Raw genomic sequence first — 22553 nt, 5'->3', positions numbered from 1 at the left:
AGTATAGTATAAGTGTATTCACATTACTTACTGACAGCAGGTCCCTATGTACCTTATAGAGCTAAAATCAGACTCCCCTTTACAATGTGCTGCCCTGCTCTGTGGTGAGTCTGTCCATAAGATGGAGGAGCATGTGACCATTTCCTGCCTCCAGTCTCATCCTAAATCATATACAGGCTCAGTGGTAGACACTTGGGGGCGGGGCATGGTCACATGCTCCTCCATGTCAGCCATCTTATGGACAGACTAACCACAGAGCAGGGCAGCACAGCCTAGAGAAGGAGTTTGATTTTAGTTCTATGGGGTACACAGGGAGCTGCTGTCAGTTTATACAGTGAGTACACTTAATACTGAACAATTTAAAGTGACCAACCCCTTTAAACTGACTGTACCACCAGGCCCAGGCTGAAGCACTGGAGACGGGCCGACCCACCCTTAGTGGGAGGAAACTTCCCACAAAGGGTGGGTGGGCCCACCTCCAGTGCTTCAGCCTGGGCCTGGTGGTACAGTCACTTTAAGTTACAGGTAAGCTTTAAATCAAAAGATAAATCAGGTCAGGCTTAATTACTCAGTAATGAAACCCAATGTAATGCTGAACTTAACTTTAATTGTCATTAACAAAAAAACAAAACCATAATCTTTATTTCCATTTCACCAAATGAAAAACTCTGTCAAAATAGCTACAGAAAAGATGGATCAATGAACAAAGAACTTCTGGAGATAGTTTTGTGACCTTGATGGGAAAACAGAAAAGATAAATGTCAATTCCGCACTCTATAAAGCAAGTCTAACATTGTTATACAAGGTGGTATTCAATGTATATGTCTAACATGAGGCCTTAAAAAAAAAAAAAAAAAGTTAACGTTATGTATAATTAGAAAAACATTGCCATTTTCTTCCAGAGACAGCACCACTTGTCCTCCTGTTCAGGTGTGGTTTACAATCAAGGTCCATTCACTTCAATGGAACGGAATTGCTACACCCAAACTAGAGGCAGGAGTGGTGCTGTGTCTGGAAGTAGTGTCCACATTTTTCTAAGCCTGGATAACCCCCTTTTAAAGGGAATCTGTCAGCACCCTGGCTCTACTTAACTAGCTGACAGTCCCCTAGTGAGCATGGTGTCTTTTGGTAATTCGTCCGTGCAGTAGATTATGCAGAATTCTACTGTAATAAAGTGTTTGTGCCACACTACCACTCCTTCCTCCTCTTTATGAATAATTAATGCTGCCTGGCCTCCTGCTCACTCAGCGTCAGTGTCTCTGATTGCAGATCAGGCCTCTGTAGGCAGTTTATGTCTAAAAGAAACACTCCTGGTAGAGTTGAATCCCTGAACCCAAATGTATTGGACCTGTGGTCTAGGGATAACTCACTTGTCTAGAGACCTGCCAGCAGTTCATCCTTTGGGTTCACATCCCCTTTTTGAAAATGAAGTCTTTTTTTTTTTCCTCTCATTATTGTACCATTTTTTAGGCTGTGTTCACACACAGTATTCTCAGTATTTTGTTACCAAAACCGGGAGTGGATTTAAAACACAGCTTATGTTCACACACTGTTGAAACTGAGTGGATGACCGTCATTTAATGGCAAATAATGACCATTATCTCAAAAAGAGGATTTTTTACTCACCGTAAAATCTCTTTCTCGTAGTCTTCATTGGGGGACACAGATACCATGGGTATAGGCTGCTGCCACTAGGAGGCGCTGACACTAAGAGAAACAAAGAAAGTGACTCCTCCTGAGCAGGATATACCCGCCCACAGGCACTGAGCTAAACCAGTTTGTACAATAGCAGTAGGAGAAGTCAAGAACAGGTAAAGTAGGAATAACACCAAAACGGAGAAAACTACCATACCGAGGAAAAACCCAAAAGAAAATGGGTGGGTGCTGTGTCCCCCAATGAAGACTACGAGAAAGAGATTTTACGGTGAGTAAAAAATCCTCTTTTCTCGTGCGTCTTTATTGGGGGACACAGATACCATGGGACGTCCAAAAGCAGTCCATGGGGTGGGAAAGATAACCGCTAGACAAAAGCGTTCGGTGAGAAGGCACAGAATAGCACCAACACAACCATCAACTAGGAAGAGAGCAAGGGATGATGCTGAATGCATCCTAAAAAACCCCTACGGATCCGCCGCAAAGGAAAGAGGGTCTAGTCCCTGGAGCAATGTGCTGCACTGCAGACAGAGTGGGTTGTGGCCTTCCTGTAAGCCAGCAACATGATGTAACATTGAGTCCAACAGAACTAGTAGGCTAGATGTGCAGAAAAAAAGGAGACGCCCAGCCAAGTAGGCGACCACAGGCGGCAGGGACTTACCCAGAGGTAGAACAGAAAAAAGGCAAATACAACCATGACGGGAGAGACTGGAAAGTGTTTCATGGCGCATAGAGGTCTAAGGCGTCAAATAAAGGAGAGAGGACTGAGAGTCTCTCATAGTAAGTGCCACTTGAGATGCAGGAGAAGCTGCGTCCCTTACTATGGAGCTGGGAAGAATGGCCAGGCTGGAAGCTCCATAGGCCTAGGAGAACAGTCTTCACTGAGAAGACAAAGATCGAGCACAAGAGAAGTATGGCAATCTAGGAAAAGCCATGGCCTATGACATGAGTAACCCCATCTGAGAAACACAGATGGTAACATGAAGAATAAAGCTTTCCAAGCGTAATGCAGTTCAGGGAAAGGAAGGAGCAGGAGAAAGGAAAACCGCGATCAGAATCTTGTGTAGTTGACCTGGAAGGAGTACAGTAGTACCTGGCACCCCGCAGTGCCTGACAGAAAAGAGGAGCAGAGGAAAGCCGGTAAGCTGGGAAAAATCAAGGTAAGGCTGATGGGCACAGGAGTTGTCACCTGGCAATGGGCACAGCAGTTAATAGATAGACTAGAGCCCATATGTAGACTAGATCTAGAAATCAACATCTCAAAATGTGAGCAGAGACGTTGCTTGGTAAGAGCAGAACAGAAAGAAAAAAAAAAACATTGTGCGGAGACTAATGGCCACATGGAAGAGATCAAAGGATCAACCAGCTCAACCGGAGCCTCAGGCAATGGGAAGGCGAGAGCCAGATGCATTCTGGTGGGCAGAGCCACAGAGAAACAAGGGGGCGTTAACAGTGAATGAGACAAGATGATAGAGAATTGGCAACTTGCCGAATAGATGTAAGCCTGGCCAGAATGTGATGAGTGTGGAGACGATAGAGCCTTAGGTAGGGCCAGACATGGGCCCCTGAACACCCCTGTTTGCAAGGAGAGGACACCTTTAAGGGATTAAGTTCTCGAGGACTCCACATGGGAGACAAGATAAGAGAGGGGGACCGTGAGCCCCGACTGGAGATCATGGCAGGTCAACAAGAAGACCAAGGACAAGGAAGGCCAGCAGGAGTGCTCATAGAGGCCAGTGAGGGCCGGAAACCCACACCCACCTGTTGGAAGAAGCTATATCGGATAACAGTCCTCAGAAAAAGTATCTGGAGGATACTTATTATACTAAATATTCCAACTTTGTGGAGAAGGGAAAGGGCTGTTTAAAGATTTCCTTGCTGGAGTGGTAAAAAAAACCAACCCTAGGATAGGGGGGTCTTGAACAACAGTGCATTACTCCAGAGAGAAGGAGTAATGGTGTATGTGGGAGAACTGCAAACACCGAAATGAGAACAATGCCCCATAGTCCATATGGCCAAAAGGACACCTGGAGGAGCTAGACCACGAAGAGACCATACACCTGTGCTGAGGGCATTAGAGAAAACAGTACAGGCAGTAAACAGGAATGTTCACCCTGTGAGACTGCAGCTGCCAAAGAGAGAGAAGACTAAATACTTGCTATGTTGGCCATAAGCAGATGCAGAAGGAGAAATCCTACAGTAGTACTGTGATGGTCATGTAGGCAGTTGATGTCCTACCTACACCAGGGGTAGAAGAAACCCTTTACTGTTTTACCTGAGGAACCGAGAGGCCTCACTATACACAGATCAATGAGAAGAGGCAAAGTGGCTGGTGCTGACCAAAGCCAGCTACCGGAAGTAGAGCACCATGAGAAACTAAGACCAAACGATGCTGAGGACCATCTGCAGTATAGCAGAAGGGGCGGTCTAAGCATACAAGCCATACCACTGGGGAACAGCCAGCGAGACAAATGCAAGTACGTGGCCATTATGCCCAGATGAAAGACAGAAGAACCGCCCTGACAGTACCAGGAGAAATAGTGACCGGATCTGTATGCTGCCGGCCACCTGTAGTGGGACATGTAGCAGGATGCTAGGGCTTTAGAAATGATACAGCCCAACAGGAAGACACCAAGGTTACGATGCCTGAGAGCAGGTAATTAGACTTGTCAAGGGAAACATATAGAAGACAACATGGTGTAGTAACAGGTTACCCTATGATGATCCCCTGAAGTGACAGGCACAGATCATGTAAGTCCTACGAGGAGGAAAAGGTAATATACAGGGTAACACGAGCAGACTAGCTGCAAGCAGTAAGTAACAGAGGACCAGCATACAAGAGATACAAATACCTGGACTGGAAGCAGGTAATGTACCTGGTTAGACATGTAAGCAGACATGTAACATAGGTCTACAGTGTGTGCTCTGGGAGCAGGGAAGAGATCAGGGCTGTGTCCCAACGTAAATGTGAACTGGACACGAGAAAAGCCCAGCATCACCAGTATAGTGAGTGGACCTGAAGAAGGTGTTATATCGTATAACCGAATACCCCAATCTGTGCACACTGAACTACAGGTAGTTGTATCCATATCATGCAGCAGAGGGCAAAGCTCTGAATAACCTTGTACCACCATCTGGGAGGGGGGTAGCGTGTCCGGTTCTATCTATGTGACATCATGCAGTAAAGGAATCTTCCTTATTTCATGAAGATGAGAGGCAGGTCTGAAGCACTGCCCGCTAATGGGTGATGTGAATGACCGGATATGTGTTGTACCTATGATGTCCTGTAGCAGAGGACATCTGAGTAACACAGGAACAACAACTGACAATGGGTGATGTGTCTGGTCCCATAACCTGCATGACAAACCATGTAGCAGAGGGTTCTGTAGTGAGAGCACAGGAACACCGCATAGTAAGAGGTAATGTGTCTGGTTCCATGTCCTGTTTGCGACACCAATTAGCAAAGGATTCTGCCCCGAGAACACAGTAGTTCCCCTAGGAACGGTAATGTGTCTGGTTTCGTGTCCTGCTTGTGACACCATGTAGCAGAGGGTTCTGCTCAGAGCACAATTACCCTGCCTGGAAAACAGGTAACGTGTCTGGTTCCATGTACTTACCGAGACACCATGTAGCAGAGGGTTCTGCTCAGAGCACAGATACGCCACCTGAAAGCGGGTAATGTGTCTGGTTCCGTCCTACTTGTGACACCATGTAGCAGAGGGTTCTGCTCAGAGCACAGATACGCCGCCTGATAGCAGGTAATGTGTCTGGTTCTGTTTCCTGCGTGACACCATGTAGCAGAGGGTTCTGCTCAGAGCACAGATACGCCGCCTGATAGCGGGTAATGTGTCTGGTTCTGTTTCCTGCGTGACACCATGTAGCAGAGGGTTCTGCTCAGAGCACAGATACGCCGCCTGATAGCGGGTAATGTGTCTGGTTCTGTTTCCTGCGTGACACCATGTAGCAGAGGGTTCTGCTCAGAGCACAGATACGCCGCCTGATAGCGGGTAATGTGTCTGGTTCTGTTTCCTGCGTGACACCATGTAGCAGAGGGTTCTGCTCAGAGCACAGATACGCCGCCTGATAGCGGGTAATGTGTCTGGTTCTGTTTCCTGCGTGACACCATGTAGCAGAGGGTTCTGCTCAGAGCACAGATACGCCGCCTGATAGCGGGTAATGTGTCTGGTTCTGTTTCCTGCGTGACACCATGTAGCAGAAGGATCTCTCTGAGGGCACAGAAACACTGAATCTGATGGGGAATGTGTCTGTGTGCTTGTGTGGTTGTATATATGTATTAATGTAATTGTATATATATAAAATCTGACACAGGAGGGGTCAACCAGCACCAAAAATGCTGGATCTGCTGCCTAAGGGTTGCTGGAAAAGTGCAAGGAACCTAGGACATAATAAAGCCTGATGCACGCCATTTTCCTATATGTAATGGTGTAATTATCACTTCCACCAGTAGGTGGCAGGAGAGATGCATTGTGTCCCAGGCTGCTGGAATAGAGAACAGTGTGTGTGGTAGCTCCATCAGGAGACCACACACACACACACATACACACATGTGGCAGGGGGAGGGGGGAAGCAGCATCCCTCAGTGCAGGCTCCAGAGAGAGCCATAAGGGGGGGATGCCGCGGTCCGCGCTGCACCCGAAAAGGGGCGGGGCCTACCGGGAGGGGGCGGGGCATCCCACAGTGAAGGCTCCACAGAGAGCCACAAGTAAGATTAAGGTGGGATGCTGCGGGCCGCCTGGTTCCCGAAAGGGGGCGGGGCCTACCGGGAGGGGGCGGAGCATTTCAGTACAGGCTCCACAGCTTGTAAGAAGGCGGCAATTCTCCGACTTGCGGGGCACCCGAAAAAGGCGGGGCCTACCGGAAGAGGCGGGGCCTCCCCAGCGCAGGCTCCAAACATAATAAAAGGAATGAAGTGGGCCGCGCAGCGCCCGAAAGGGGGCGGGGCATACCGGGAGGGGGGGGGGGGAGGTAGCCCTGTGTGTACTCTGGAGAGCCACAATAGAGGAGGATGCCGCGGCACCCGGTAAGGGGCGTGGCTTAGGGAAAGGGGCGGAGCATCCTTTAGTATGGTCTCTGGAGCCACATGAAAGGAAAAGTGCGGGAAACTGTGGCCTGCGCAGCACCCAGTCAGGGGAGGAACATCCCTCACAGTGCAACCCATAGCACACAGAGAGAGACACTAATAAAAATATAATGGTGGAAGGGCTGGGCTTCTACTGACTGAGGGGAGACCCTGAAAATGTCAGGAGAGGAGCATCTGCCTGGGGAGGGCTGCAAGTGACTGGAGAGGGAGAGCTGCCTATGTGGAGTAAAATGGCGGCCTGGGAGGGTGGGCAGGGGGAATATACTCACCTAGGAGCCCATACTCACCATTGTCGTCTTCAGCCGGTGGGTGCCTCACCTTACGCGCCAAGCTCTGGGGGGCGAGGCGGGAAGGGGCTGTGCGGATACAGAGTCCGCAGAAAGGCGACCAGATAGTCAGACTGATCTGGGGCCCTGGTGTCACGTTGCCGGCCGGTGGCGACCGAGGGGTGACAGCCCATTTACATTTATGGTGTGTTCCCTGGTCGCATAGTGGGGGGATCAGGGTGAGTTTTAGATAACCCACCGTGCCCAAGAATCCATAGGACCTAGAAGGAAAAAGAAAATCTAACTAAACATAAAGGAAGAAACTGGTCTGGAGAACCCAGACCTGTGTCTGCCTCCTACTGACACTAAGCTAAACTGGTTTAGCTCAGTGCCTGTGGGCGGGTATATCCTGCTCAGGAGGAGTCACTTTCTTTGTTTCTCTTAGTGTCAGCGCCTCCTAGTGGCAGCAGCCTATACCCATGGTATCTGTGTCCCCCAATAAGACGCACGAGAAACAGCCATTGTTTTAAAATAAAGGTAATTATTTGCCATGAAATGGCGGCCATCCACTCAATTTCAACAGGGATTTGAACCAAAGAATGACCTGCTGGTAGGTCTTTAGACAGGAGAGTTACCCCTAGACCACAGCTTCAACACATTTGAGGTCAGATTCAACTATATCTAAGTGTTTCTTTCAGACATAGCCAGTGTCTTTGGTTGCAGATCAGTCCTCTGTAGGCAGCGGAGCGAGCAGGAGGATGGGCAGCATTGATTATTCATGAAGAGGAGTAAGGAGTGGTTAGGTGTGCCATGGTGCAGCACAAACATCACTTTGCCACTTCATTACAGTAGGATTGTGCATAATCCACTGCAAGGACTAATTACTAAATAGGTACCATGCTTACTGGGAGACTGCTAGCAGATTAGGTAGGGCCCAGGTGCTGACAGATTCCCCTTAAGCTCCATAAACCTGAGGGGAGGAGGGGCAGATCAGTATACTGAGGTTCCCTAGTACACCAAACCACCTAATTCACATATTAAACGCAGAATGAAGGTAAGAAAGTAGGGCTGGGCGGTATACCGCAAAAATACCGATACCGTCACTGGCGTCGGTTAACCGACCTCAACTCTGCCAGGACGGTATCTGCGGTAATTTTGTATTTTTAGCTCCCAAAATACCCTCTCCTGTGTCCTCAGAGCGCTCCTGCACACAAACTCGCGGCCCGGCGTGATAGCTGCACGTTATGTGCAGGGACGCCGGTATCAGAGCGGGAGGAGCAGCAGGGTCCCGGTGAGAATGCCCAGGTGCACAGCCCTCCCCCCGCACCCATTCAGTCCAAGCGCCCGCCCTCCCCCCGTCCCGCTGTACTTGTCCCGTCCGGCGTCCCTGCACACACAGGACAACATGTGCAGCGCTCGCCGGCCGGGGGGGGGGGGGGAGCGCTGCACATGTTAATGTCCTGTGTGTGGAGGGACGCCGATGTGCGTGCGGGGGAAATAGAGGAGCAGCAGGGTCCAGGGGAGAATATTCTTGAGGGCACAGCCTTCCTCCACACCCGTCCCGTCCGAGCGCCCGCCCTCCCTACCGTCTGGTCCGAGGCCCGTCCCGCCGCACCTGTCCTGTCCAGTATTCCTGCACACACAGGACATTAACATGCAACGCGAGCGCTGCACATGTTAATGTCCTGTGTGTGCAGGAAGGAGGCCATGTCACAGCTGAAGGAGGAGCAGCACGTGGGGGCGGCTGGCCTGTAGTCCCCACAGTACAGGACTGTAACATAGGAGGGATAATTGGCTGCAGCAGGCAGGATAATAATTGGCTCCTGCAGTCCATCCATTCCTCCTATGTTACAGTCCTGTACTGTTACTGAGGGAACTACAGGTCCCAGCATGCAGCTTTCTGTATAGTAATACACCCCTGCAGGCCCCCCTATATAGCAATACACCCCTGTCCGCCCCCCCCCCATATAGTCATACACCCGTCCACCCCCCTGTACACCCATACACCCCTGTCCGCCCCCCCTGTATACTCATACACCCCTGTCCGCTCCTGCTGTATACTCATACACCCATGTCCGCCCCCCCTGTATACTCATACACCCCTGCCGCCCCCCCCCTGTATACTCATACACCCCTGTCCGCCCCCCCCCCTGTATACTCATACACCCCTGTCCGCCCCCCCCCCCTGTATACTCATACACCCCTGTCCGCCCCCCCCCCTGTATACTCATACACCCCTGTCCACCCCCCCTGTATACTCATACACCCCTGTCCGCCCCCCCCCCCCCTGTATACTCATATGCCCCTGTCCGCCCCCTCCGTATAGTGATGCACCCCAATCTGCCCCCCCCCGTATACTCATACACCCCTGTCTGCCTCCGCGTATAGTAGGGCAGAGAGAGATAGATAGATAGATTGTACTGTACTGTCACCTGTATATACTATATACCCAGCATATTTACTCTGGGTACCTATAGTACATAGCTATATGCTACTTGTATATACACGTCCTGTAGTGTGCACATAGCTGTATGCTGTATACCTGTATATACACGTCCTGTAGTGTACACATAGCTGTATGCTGTATACCTGTATATACATGTCTTGTAGTGTGCACATAGCTGTTTGCTGTATACCTATATATACACGTCCTGTAGTGTGCACATAGCTGTTTGCTGTATACCTATATATACACGTCCTGTAGTGTGCACATAGCTGTTTGCTGTATACCTATATATACACGTCCTGTAGTGTGTACATAGCTGTATGCTGTATACCTGTATATACACGTCCTGTAGTGTGCACATAGCTGTATGCTGTTTACCTGTATATACACGTCCTGTAGTGTGTACATAGTTTGGGTTGCTGCTCATTGAGTTACTGTACTTTTTTTTTACTTTGAAACAAACTATTCCCAGTTTGGCACGGCCAAGTGGGTGTGGCTTGTAAAAGGGTGTGGCTTACAAAGGGGGCGTGTCATAGTTATCGTCCAATTATCGTTACCGCAGCTACATATGCGATAAACCGCGATATTAATTTAGGCCAATATCGCCCAGCCCTATAAGAAAGCTAATGTTAGTATCTCTGGCTTTATGGGGACATTCTCTTCTAACCTGCTGTTAGTTTCCTTTAAACAAATGATTCTTTCTTCCTTCACTATGTTCATTGTAGGAAGGAGGGAAGGTTCCCTTCCAGCGTGCCGCACTAAAGTTATGAAGAATTAGCTTGAGTTTTATGCCCAAGTCTTTCCTTCACAATGTTTATGGCAATACATCTCAGTTCCATCTGCTTTTAGTGTTGGTGGAGAGGATGTATACAGGGGGGGGGGGGGGGGGAGAGAAGTGGCCTTATCTTCTGATGTACATGTACAGGCTATAGGTAATGCTGTCTGCCATCTAATGGCGAGAGGTGAACATGACAGATGTATACAGACCATATGGCTAATAAGATACTTTTTTGGCCTCTATCGGACAATGGAACTCGGAGGATTTATTGAGCACGATACTTGCCTCTATTCACATCTCATCTACCTCTGCCAGTCCCCTGGCAATCAATGGCTTGTGTATGAGCTGATGATTTTCATCATACAAGAACACAGTATTTTCTGATCCAGTCTAGGAAAGGAAAGACATTGTAAACAATCAATTATACCTTCTCATATTTGATACTGACCTTTAAAGTGAAAGTCCACCATTAAAGTGTACCCCCAATGTTTACATGAACACTTCTTTAGACCTTGGCACTGGGAGGACTTACCAGGAGGTAAGCGATGACACCTCCAGACACAAATTGTAAAATTCTGATGGTTTGGCTGTTACTTAAAGGGGTTAGGGCCCTATTCCACTGGACGATTATCGTTTGCATAATCATTAACGATCTCAAACGACCGCTATTGCGAAAGACCTGAAAACGTTCACTCATTTCCATGGAATGATAATAGTTACTAATGATCGTAATTGCGATCGTTTTTTTCTTCGCTATTTATTCGCTATTGCGTTCGTATCCATTGCGAACGACTGAACGACATCATATTTAATGCGAACGAGCAACGATAAAAATAGGTCCAGGTCTTATAAAGCGATCAACGATTTCTCGTTCGGTCGTTAATCGTTAACTGCATTTTAACCGAACAATTATCGTTTAGATTCGAACGATTTAACGATAATCTGAACAATAATCGTCCGGTGGAATAGGGCCCTTATCCAACTTCTAAAAACAAAAGGTCTATCCTCTGGGAAGACCTTCAGGGTCCATCTACTATCCCTCTCAGCTGTTTCAAGGGTGTGAGTGTCACAGCCACATTTTTAGTATAACAATGCCCCCTTCTCCATTACAAATATAGGAACGGTACAAGCAGCAGTAAACACTGAAGAGGTTGTGACACAACCCCAGAAGCCCCCTTTTTTTTTGCATTAATAAAAGATGCATAGTGTGGTATTAAAGAAAAAGAAAATACTCTTACAACACATGAAGCAGAAAGTATCTTCTTCTCCACCAAGTCCACCATATCATACAACGCTCTCATGCTCCATTCTGGGCAGTACACAATTCTCACATCCTCAAAGTCCTTTTTTGGAGGCTTAAATCCGGCCAGCTTCACTTTGATAGCTTTTGCTGGGTACAGCATAAGTAAAGGTGGGAGCTGAAACAAACTAGATAAAAAAAACATACATGTAGTCACGATAGGTCCAAGACTATCAAAGTCCTTGTGTCTGCTCAATACTAAACCATGCATTGCAAGCAGCCAACAGGTTTTTATCACAATATGAAAAACTATTTAAAAGAATTTGTTTCAGAATTGCTTTCTACATTAAAGCGGCACTATCAGCAAGTTCTTCCCAGAGAACCTGCTAATATGCCGCAGTAGCAGAGGACCTCAGTAGTATATTGCAATTAGTTGCAGCCCTCTCAGCCCCCTCATTGTTTGTAAAATCACTAAATGCTCTTATGCAAATTACTTGCTTAAGAGCATTTAGGGCGTTGCTCGAGGCCTGAGAGCATCATCGCGCCCTGCCCAGCCCACCCCCTCCTGCCCCGCCCACTATGTATATTTATAACTGCATAGTGGCCTCTATACACGGCGGCTGCGCAGGGAAGCAGTCCCGCCGGGTGGGAGGTTCCTAAAGGTGTAAGTATAAGTCTATCTTATATGTACATCCCGAGGGACCTCCGGGAGGTTCAGCTGTGGCCCGGGGGGTTCAGTCCGACGGGACAGCTTCCCTATGCAGTCCACTATGCATATATGAATATGCATAGTGGGCGGGACGGGAGGGGTCGGGCTGGCCACGGCAATGCTCTCTGGCCTCGAGCAACGCCCTAAATGCTCTTAAGCAAGTAATTTGCATAACAGCATTTAGCGATTTTACAAACAATGCGGGGGCCAAGAGGGGTGCAACTAACTAAAATATATTACTGAGGTCCTCTGCTACTGCGGCATATCAGCAGGTTCTCTGGGAAGCTTTAACTATTGTTAGTTGTTTATATTGTGTTTTAATGTTTTAACAGATTTTTTTTTTTAAAGAATTTTGATGTTTTTTTTAATTTTCCTATGTATATTTTAAAAAATAATCTTGAAATCTTGCAGTTTTCATTCTCACCACTAGACATAAAACTAAGCTGAGGCTTTCTGTTCTGTCTGAGATGATAGGGAGGAGGCTGCTGTAAAGGGATCTGGGCAGCATTACAGTAAAAGTAACACCGGTAGATAGAGGAGGCAATAGGGGCTCAATCTTCTTCCTCCCTGTGGAATGAACTCACAGAACATGCCCATTGAAATCAATGGGAGAGTTTCTCTCTGTTATTGCCTATATCCGTAAGTCTAGAAGTGATACACCATATACGACAGAAAGATGAGTCTTATTACCTGTAAGCATCAAGCACTGATGTATTTCCATAGTCAACAAACTCCACAACACAGGTGACAGGGTCGTACCCTTTAATGGATTGTAATTTGGCTCTATGCAACAAACCATCTCTGTAAGTAGCAAGACAAGGCATGGCTGTAAATGGAAGGAGAGGGGTCAGCATCTCTATAATATAGTAAAGTCATGTGTATCGGCTACAGAGACGGCTAAAAATCACTCCTAACCTGTTCTAAAATCCGTCAAGAATGGAAACTCCCTTTCTTCAGAGTTGATTTCCTTAAGGATGGATCTAAGAGGATCAGTGTCAGACTCACTCTCTTTCTTAACAAGGATGAAGACCTGCAAAAAGGAAAGCAATTGGTCTAAGTAATAAAGTATCCTATAGTAAAAAGCAAAATGACCCTCCAGTTATAAAACCATAACACAGTAATGCGTCAAAACATACAGATTAGTTTCATTGTAGTACATAGTTATTTTTGCACGGTCGAGGCAAGAAGAAAGATACTTCCTCCTCCAGCCGTCCTAAGAACTCTAGCACGTGTTATATACTGATGCTGACCTACAAATCAGCTTATCACTACGGGCTGCTACAACCAATCAGAAATTTCTCCTGCAGCAGTTATGACAGGGTTAAAATAAGGTTGCGTGTTACCCATTTAAGTGAAAGACCGTTCTTTCTGCGTTAGGATGACCATACACCTGAACATGTGCCTTAGCCGAGCATTTGTGTGTTCTGGATGGAGAGGGGGGATGTAAACCACTGCCAGATACTTCTTAAGGCCCTATTACATGGAACAATAATCGGCCGAATTGGCCGTATTCGGCCAATTATCGCTCTGTGTAATAGACACAACAATCAGCCGATGACAACGATCATCGGCTGATCGTTGATATAGGTTTGAACCTATAATTGTCGGGTGCCGACCGCGCATCGCTACGTGTAATAGCGGTGCGTGGCCGGCAGCTGACCATTTCCAAAGTGCATACATTACCTATCCATGGTGCACGGTTCCTCCTGTGCTCTTGCTTCTCCCCGGGTCCTGTGCGCTGCAGCTTCAGAGCGGCCTGTCTTAGCTGACAGGCTGCTCAGCCAATCACTGGCCGGGACCGCCACGGCCAATGATTGGCTGAGCGGACTGTCAGCTAAGACAGGCCGCTCTGAAGCTGCAGCGCACTGGACCCGGGCGGTGAAGCAGACCGCAAGAGGAGCCCTGCACCATGGATAAGTAATGTATGCCATTTAAAGCAAGGGTTGCAAGGACATCTGTAAAGATGTCCATGCAACCCTTATTAAATGATTGGGCCGTGTAATAGGCCCAGTAAGCGAGCACCGTTCTAGCAGAGCGGCGCTTGTTTACAGTTATTGTCCGGCCCCCATCGGCCCATGCAATACTCCTCTTGGGGCTTATCAGAACAAAAGGAACAGGCAGGTAAACTCTGACATCATCTGTCGGGGGAGTAGGGTGACCCCCATACATATGAGGGGGGGTTTCATCTCACTGAAATCCTGATGCTTTTGCTAGTATCAGCAAGTCTATAAACACTTTCAGTTCAGCATTTTGTGTTATACAAGGTCATCAAGAGTCCTGGAGGCCCATGACACTGTTGCCATTCACTACCTGTCCTTTTCTTGGAGCACTTTTGATATGTTCTAACCATTCAATACCAGAGATACCCCACATGGTCTTGTTTTTTCTTTTTTTAGCCATTGCAATTTGGTCTTTGTCATATTTTCTCAGATCCTTGCACTTCCCCATATTTTCTGCGTTCAACTCATAAGCCTCAAGAACTGTCTGCTCACTTGCTGCGTAATATATTGCACCATGAGAGGCGCCATAATCAAAGATAATCACTATATATTATATATATATATATATATATATATATATATATATATATATATATATATATATATATATATATATATATATATATATATGTATATATATATTTATTTTGGACTTACCTCATTGGGGGTTTGTAAGTGTGTCACTTCCACTTTAAAGAGTTCTCCTGGTCGAGGCAAAGATTCCGTTGAGTATTTTGGCAATATAGGCGTTCCCAAATTATTCTGCAGCAATACCTAGAAAATAAAAGAACCAACCTATCACGTCTGGAGTGTTTTACAATGATAGGTATCCTTTAAATATTTGTAGCATTGTTATATCCGCTTATGCCGCTCCTGGAGGATACATTTGTCAAACGTGCTTTACAGATTTTATTCTTAAAACCTAAAGCCTAACACATCATCTAGTCCTGTGTTTTGAGACTCTTTGATGAGGCTCCACAGGCTCTTTTTTTGCATGTTCATGTTTCCCAGGGGGCAATGCACCTAGGACCTCACTGCATTGAGCGCTTTCACTAGCAGCCGGCAGTGTTGTCGTTTGACTGGTCTCCCTGAGATCAGCAATCCGTTTCTCTTATAACAATAACTGATATACATTAAGGTGCTGTGAAAATTCATCGTCACTTGCCTAAAATAACATTCCACCGCTGCAAACATTTTCAGAATGCATTTTTTTCTTTTAAATCAACTGGTGCCAAAAAGTTATACAGATTTGTAATTTACTTTGATTAAAAAAAAAAAAAAAAAAAGAAAGTCCGCCAGTACTTATCAGCTGCTGTATGCCCTGCAGGAATTGGTGTATTCTTTCCAGTCTGACAAACTGCTCTTTGCTGCCACCTCTGTCCATGGCAGGAGAGGTTTTCTATGAGATTTACTACTGCTCTGGACACTTCCTGCAACAGACAGAGGTGGCAGCAGAGTGCACTGTGTCACACTGAAAAGAATACACCACTTCCCGCAGGACATACAGCAGCTGATAAGTACTGGAAGACTGGAGATTTTTATTAGATGTAAATTACACCTGTTGATTTGAAAGTAAAAAAAAAAATGTTCGCCAAAGTATCCCCTCAATGCACAAGGAAGTGGAGAAGAGGTAAAGGAGAAAGACAGCTACTATCATGTGACCAATCTAGCACAGTCAGGCCCTTGGTGCAAATTGGTTTCTTATACTGTACAACAACTACATGCAGAGACAAAACTAAGAGTTACACTTTACCTGGAAGTCAAGGCACCAAATTTTCTCACTTTTGTGCATCTCCTGAAAACAATACAACCGTTATTATAATACCTGCTTCAGAAAGACCCAGAGGAGAGAATTTATCACTATGTATCATCACACAGGGGCAAAAGTGGGTCCTTTTTTATGTGCATAAACACCTACATATTAGCAAATGCATTGTGAGCTGGGTAAAGGAATGATACCTTTCCCCCAGAGGGTAGATTTCATTATAGGACCTTAGACAATGGGATATGTTACAGGAGGTATACAAAGTATTAAGAGGACCATAAAGAGCACTGCAGCTAGACAGCTCTATATCAGGCTTATTCCAACCATTTCAACATACAGGAGGATAAGAGTTGGGACAGTATACAGACAGCTAAAGCCAAAAGGAACAAATCTGTATTGTTCACATGCATTGTGTGAGTGGGGCTCCATTGTTTAGTGACATTCTTCTTGTAATGCAGATTATATGTATGTAGAATAAAAGACTGAAATGGATGTCCTCTATTAACCCCATCTATGTTCTATCTATTTATAATATAGCAGCAGCTCATAGTGGGGAAAAAAAAAAAGTTAAAAAAAAAAAAAAGAAAAAAAGACCAATAAGGCTGGATTCACGCTGTGTTTTTGCAATCAGTTTTTTGCAAAAAACGGATGACAAAAAAACGGATGCATTTGTGTCCATGCGTTTTGATCCGTTTTTCCATTGACTTCCATTGTTAAAAAAAAAAACAAAAAAAAAACGCAAAAACGTAGCTGACACTACTTTTGTGTCTTGTTAAAAAAAACAAAACGGATCCGTTTTGATTGTTTTTTTTTTTTTTACAATGGAAGTCAATGGAAAAACGGATCAAAACGGATGCACACTAATGCATCAGTTTTTTTCCATCCTTTTTTTTTTTTTACAAAAAACGGATTGCAAAAACGCAGTGTGAACCCAACCTAATAAAAGTTGGGTCAACTGCTGGTAGATACAGGTGATAGGAGGTACACCCATACTGTATGGTCTACATCAAGTCCTCTCAAAGATGCTAAAACTATGTAAAAGTGCCGCTCCATTACATGTACTGTGAAACACTTACTAGTTTGTCGTTTTTCTCACACCCTTTAGGAATACCATAGGCGTATTGCTCTAAAATAGTAGAGACTGAAGTGCCGCCGCAATATATACGGACGGACGCAGCGGCCTGAGAATCTGGAGGCTCCTGTGCAATGCAATGGGTGATGAATAAGAGTGTTAGGAAATTACAACTGTTGACAGGATTTACAATTTGTGATGTATGAAAGAGAGGAGTGAATTATACTACTTTACATGAAGACGCAGCTCTGAAGCACTAATACTGATAAAAACCAAACTCTCTAGCAGAGTCAAATGTACAGGATTGTCTTTAAAGTGATACCATCACCCCCTCACTCTATGTGCGGCTACACCATCCGCAAGTCTAGGTGCCACACATTTAATATATCTGTATAAAACTTGCCTGTGTCGTCTTTCTGCATTAAAATCACTTCATTTCATTGGTGGATAGTGTCAACTAGGCGGGGCTTGATGCCGCTTGAGCCCTCACCCAGCCAGGAGATAGGGCACACCTGCTGTGATCCCCGCTTATTTGATACTGTTAACCAATGAAATGATGTGAAACTATGAGGGGTGACAGTATCACTAAAACTGCAGCTCCTGTCCATGGAGGTGTCTAACTGCAGCTTAGATACAGCCCATGGACAATAAGGTCACTTTAGGACCCACAAGTGACTGCAATCTGACAGAAGACCTCTTAATTTCTGGCGTCCACTCTCCAGACATGTCCCATGTCTTTGTACAGGATAAGCTGTGGTATGCCATAGATAAAAACAGTGGCGAATGCAGCATTATTATAGTTCATCAAATTTTAGAAGAGAAATACATCAATATACCAGAATATGGACAGTGACCACTCTCTCCAACAGAAGCTCTTTAAGGAACACAATTGCATCTGGTTGCCAGCAGTCACCAACCTGAAACCAATTGGTAAGTAAGTATTAAAAGATGGCGCCAGAAAAACATGTTATTCCCAATTCTTAGTTTACATTGCCGGCAAGCTTATCTGGCAATACAGTATAAGGGTATAAGGGCCTGTTTCAGCAATAACACCAAAAAAGCAAAAGTACTTAAAAAAATAAAAATTTGAACAAATTAGAAAACATATAAAAAGGAAGAAGCAAAGAAAAACCAACTACTCACAGGGCAAATATCAATCAGCTGACAAGGTATACAAAAGGCTGGAACATGAGGATTAAACACGGAGGGATACAAGTGGCACTTGGGGATTTTTTCTGTATACCCAAAGTCTTCATATTTCACCTGTAAATAGAAGAACAGACTAATGAAATAATGTCACTGGGTTAAACAGAGGATCATAAAACATTTACGCAGATTGTGACCGGTGGAGATTGTAAGGCTAGAGCCCCCGTTCCAGTCAGCAGAATGAAGCAGCATTAAAGCAGTTATCCAGACCTAGTAAAAGAAAACCACAACCACATCTTTTCTATGATGCTCATTTCAATAAATGGTTCTGGTGAAGGTCAGGACAACTATAAGAGCAAGGAGGTCGTCATTCCGCCTATAATACTTATTGTACTTACCAGTGTGTCCTCTTGGTCTGTTTGTGCTTTCTTTTGCCTCATGTCGCTTCATTAATCTGTTTTGATGCATCTTATATGGCAATTTTCAATAAAAAGATATTGGGGGGGGGGGGCTGAGAGAATCTACACGTACCGTTATCAAATCTCCACTGAGTATATCAAGAACCTTTCCTCGGTATGACATAGTATCGGATCCCTTTATAAGGCAGCCTTCCCCTTTCTTCCAGGAGTAGGGGGCCAGTAAGCCCAGGCATTTGAAGGAATTCTGGATGTCAACCATAAGCATACTGAGCTCGCTTTCTAGAATAAAAAAGGTATTATATGTAACATTATGTTCCAGAGCTTAGGCAGCTATGTAAGAATATTCTATAGTGTAACATAGAAAGGTGATTTTTTTTTTTTTCTTTTAAATCGACTGGTGTCAGAAAGTTTGTGAATTACTTCTATTTAAAAATTTCACATCAGCTGCTGTATGTCCTGCAGGAAGTGGTGTATTCTTTCCAGTCTGACACAGTGCTCTCTGCTGCCACCTCTGCCCATGACAGGAACTGTCCAGAGCAGTAGCAAATCCCCATAGAAAACCTCTCCTGCTCTGGACACTTCCTGACATGGACAGAGGTGGCAGCAGAGAGCATTGTGTCAGGCTAGTAAGAAGAGTTTTAGATGATACTTTCATCCATTTAAAACGACTAGTTATTCATAACGGGTATAAAAATCATCGTATACACATCTTAATCACTGCATAAAGAAAGAATACACCACTTTTGCAGGATATACAGCAGCTGATAAGTACTGGAAGACTAAAAAATTTTAAATAAGACGTAAATTACAAATCCGTATAACTTTATAATGGTGCGTTTACACGAAACGATAATTGGCCCAATCGTACGATTAACAATGTCGGAGTAACGATTTTTTCTTCATAACGATCAGCGTTTAGACGGTACGATATGCGCCGCCCCGATCGCCCCCCCCCCCCCCCCCGCCGCTCTGATCGTCACCCCCTCCGCCCAGATCACCACCCAGATTGCCGCCGCTACCCCCACCGCTCCGATCGCCGGGAGTTTCAAACGGCTCCTCTTCAGCCAATCAGTGCTGAAGAGAAGCACTGATTGGCTGAAGAGGAGCCGTTTGAAATTCCCAGCTCCCCTCTTCAGCCAATCAATGCACTGAAGAGGGGAGTCGGCGGGGGTGGCGATCAGAGCGGCGGCAGGGGTGGTAATCGAGCTGGCCCAGGGGGCTGCGGATGAGCGGGGGGCCCGGACTATTGCGTAACGACTGTTTACACGGAACGATCGGAGAATTTTTTGCGAACGACGAACAACGATTTGATAACATGTTGAAAGATCAAAATGAACGATTTCTCGTTCGTCATTTGATCGTTCGCTGCGTTTACACGTACGATTATCGTTCAAATTCGATCGTTATCGCGCAAATTTGCACGATTATCGTTACGTGTAAACGCACCATTACACCAGTTGATTTAAAAAAGAACCTTTAAGAAACATCATAAGCAGCGAAAATCATCAGTTCAGCCACAAGCATTCATCCCTAAAACTGAAAGACACAGGGTCCATTTACACAGAAAGATTATCTGCCAAAGATTTGAAGCCAAAGCCAGAAATGGATTTGAAAAAAGGATAAATCTCAGGCTTTCCTTTATGACCTGATCTTTGTTTATAGTCTGTTCCTGGGTTTGGCTTCAAATCTTTGGCAGATAATCTGTCAGATAATCTTTCTGTGTAAATGGACCCTAAAACATGTCAGCCTGACGCTTGTTTTGATGTCAAATACTATTACAGTCCTTTCTTATAACTGCAATACAGAGTAGTTATCCGGACATACAACAGCGTAAGCAGAAATCTGCAGGATCACGTTTTATGTAGTAAAATCAATGCTATTACCCAGACATTCCTGGACGACATATATTGTTCCATCATCGGCAACATGATGGACTTTAGCTGAAAATGTCTCCTTATCAGGCAGCAGAGGAGGAAGGTAGGGATTATCCACCATTGGCTCTATTACTGGCTCTTCCTCCCCTGTAATGTCACTTTGCACACACTCTACTGCGCTGGTGTCGCACTCTGGCTTTGATTCACTGGCAATGTCTTCCACTGGATCCTGCTCCTGAAGACCGCTCTCGGCAGGCGGCGGGGTTGTGCTTGTTGCTTCATTAGGTTTTAACACAGCATTAGGTTTGTTCTTCCTGTATGTAAAATTTTGGACAATCAATATCCAGGATACATATAAGAGACACACATTGAGGAAGGCGAATGAAGTTTTATAAAAGAAGAAGCATAGTTTATAACCCTTGTTATTTATAGGGAAAAAGGAATTTTGTTTGCCACATGTAAGACAGCTTTGCTTTAAAGGACAACTCCAGCCAAAAGTATTTTTAATATGTTATTACTTATGAAAAGTTATGCACATATACTGCTATTTCCCTTAATTTAGTAGATCATGAAGTGTTAGAATTCTGTCCAAAACCGTGAGGTCACAAATCAGTTGTAATTCCTATGGAGTGTCCAGCAGCGGGCGCAATAAAAAAAATAAAAATAAATATATATATGTACCATTGACTTCTATATATAGTGCGCCCCCTGCTGGACACACTATGGATTCAATTGATGTGCATGTAAAAATGTAATGTACAGTATGTTTTTGATTGAATACGTTTATGGAATATTGGAATAGTGTCCTTGCTTCCCAAAGTATTCCATAAATTTATTCAATCAATACATTTGTAGGGCACTGAGCAGGGAGGGAAAGAGGTGCCTATGTATCTAACTACTTCCCCCCCCTCCCTGCTCGGTGCTGGACACATATACACAGTACTACTACTCCCATCATCTGCTCATAGTATGAGTAGATGATGGGGGAGTAGTACCAGGGCCATCACTAAACAGTCCGCCCTCCCCGCCGCCACCACCACATATGCACTGTACTACAACCTCCCATCATCTGCTCATAGTATGAGCAGATGATGGGGGAGTAGTACCTATGCTATCCCTATCATATCTCTGCCGCCACCGCTGATGCCGCCAATCACACAAGGGCTTCATCATGCCCCCTCCGCTCCCCCTCCTCCCAGCTTCAAACTTCAAAACTATCCCGCCGCTGCTCTCTGCACATAAACACCTGCCGCGTCCTCCATCCCCCCCCCCAACGTCCCCCTCCCCCACCCCGGCATGCAGTGTGGGTCAGTGCGGACCGGGAGCCGGTATGTGCGAGCAGAGTGTGACAGCTGGGCGGTGAGTCATCAGCGGGATAATTTGAAGTTTGAAGCTGGGAGGAGGAGGAGGGGGAGCGGAGGGGGCATGATGAAGCCCTTGTGTGATAAGCGGCATCGGCAGTGGCGGCAGAGATGTGATGGGGATAGCACAGGCACTACTCCCCCCATCATCTGCTCATACTATGAGTAGATGATGGGAGGAGTAGTACAGTGCACATGTGGTGGTGGTGGCAGCGGCGGCAGGGAGGGGGGTGGGCGGCCTGTTTGGTGATGGCCCTGGTACTACTCCCCCATTATCTGCTCATTCTATGAGAAGATGATGGGAGGAGTAGTACTGTGTATGTGTGTCCAGCACCGAGCAGGAAGGGAGGGGGGAGGTAGCTAGATGCATAGGCACCTCTCTCCCTCCCTGCTCAGTGCCCTCCAAATGTATCGATTGAATACATTTATGGAATACTTTGGGAAGCAAGGACAATTGCACGCCAAAGTATTCCATAAATGTATTCAATCAAAAACATATTGTACCTTACATTTTTACATACACATCAATTGAATCCATAGAGTGTCCAGCAGGGGGCGCACTATATATAGAAGTCAATGGTACTCATTGACTTCTATATATAGTGCTCCCCCTGCTGGACACTCCAGAGGAATTACAACTGATTTGTGACGTCACAGTTTCGGACAGAATTCTAACACTCCATGATCTACTAAATTAGGGGAAATAATATATGTGCATTTCCC

General features: G+C 45.7%; 1 protein-coding gene across 2 annotated transcripts in view; it reads right to left on the bottom strand.

The window, feature by feature from the left end:
- Positions 1 to 587: 587 nt before the first annotated feature.
- The window catches only part of LOC138792401 (RING finger protein 17-like), a 101858-nt gene continuing 79892 nt past the window's right edge, over positions 588 to 22553 (bottom strand). For both annotated transcript variants that reach the window (XM_069969771.1, XM_069969772.1), the window contains exons 29-40: positions 20479 to 20783; positions 18708 to 18874; positions 18174 to 18293; positions 17867 to 17947; positions 17035 to 17157; positions 15947 to 15988; positions 14851 to 14967; positions 13109 to 13223; positions 12884 to 13019; positions 11483 to 11672; positions 10530 to 10634; positions 588 to 733 (exon numbers count right to left, since the gene is read on the bottom strand). In XM_069969771.1, the coding sequence (XP_069825872.1) occupies positions 10536 to 10634; positions 11483 to 11672; positions 12884 to 13019; positions 13109 to 13223; positions 14851 to 14967; positions 15947 to 15988; positions 17035 to 17157; positions 17867 to 17947; positions 18174 to 18293; positions 18708 to 18874; positions 20479 to 20783 (1495 nt within the window). In that variant the 3' untranslated portion in view covers positions 588 to 733; positions 10530 to 10535. The remainder of the gene's footprint in view (positions 734 to 10529; positions 10635 to 11482; positions 11673 to 12883; positions 13020 to 13108; positions 13224 to 14850; positions 14968 to 15946; positions 15989 to 17034; positions 17158 to 17866; positions 17948 to 18173; positions 18294 to 18707; positions 18875 to 20478; positions 20784 to 22553) is intronic.

Source organism: Dendropsophus ebraccatus, chromosome 5, assembly GCF_027789765.1.
Source record: "Dendropsophus ebraccatus isolate aDenEbr1 chromosome 5, aDenEbr1.pat, whole genome shotgun sequence".
Taxonomy (NCBI): Eukaryota; Metazoa; Chordata; class Amphibia; order Anura; family Hylidae; genus Dendropsophus; species Dendropsophus ebraccatus.
The sequence above is the reverse complement of the archived record's forward strand: the minus strand, read 5'-3'. Positions and strand labels throughout refer to the sequence as shown.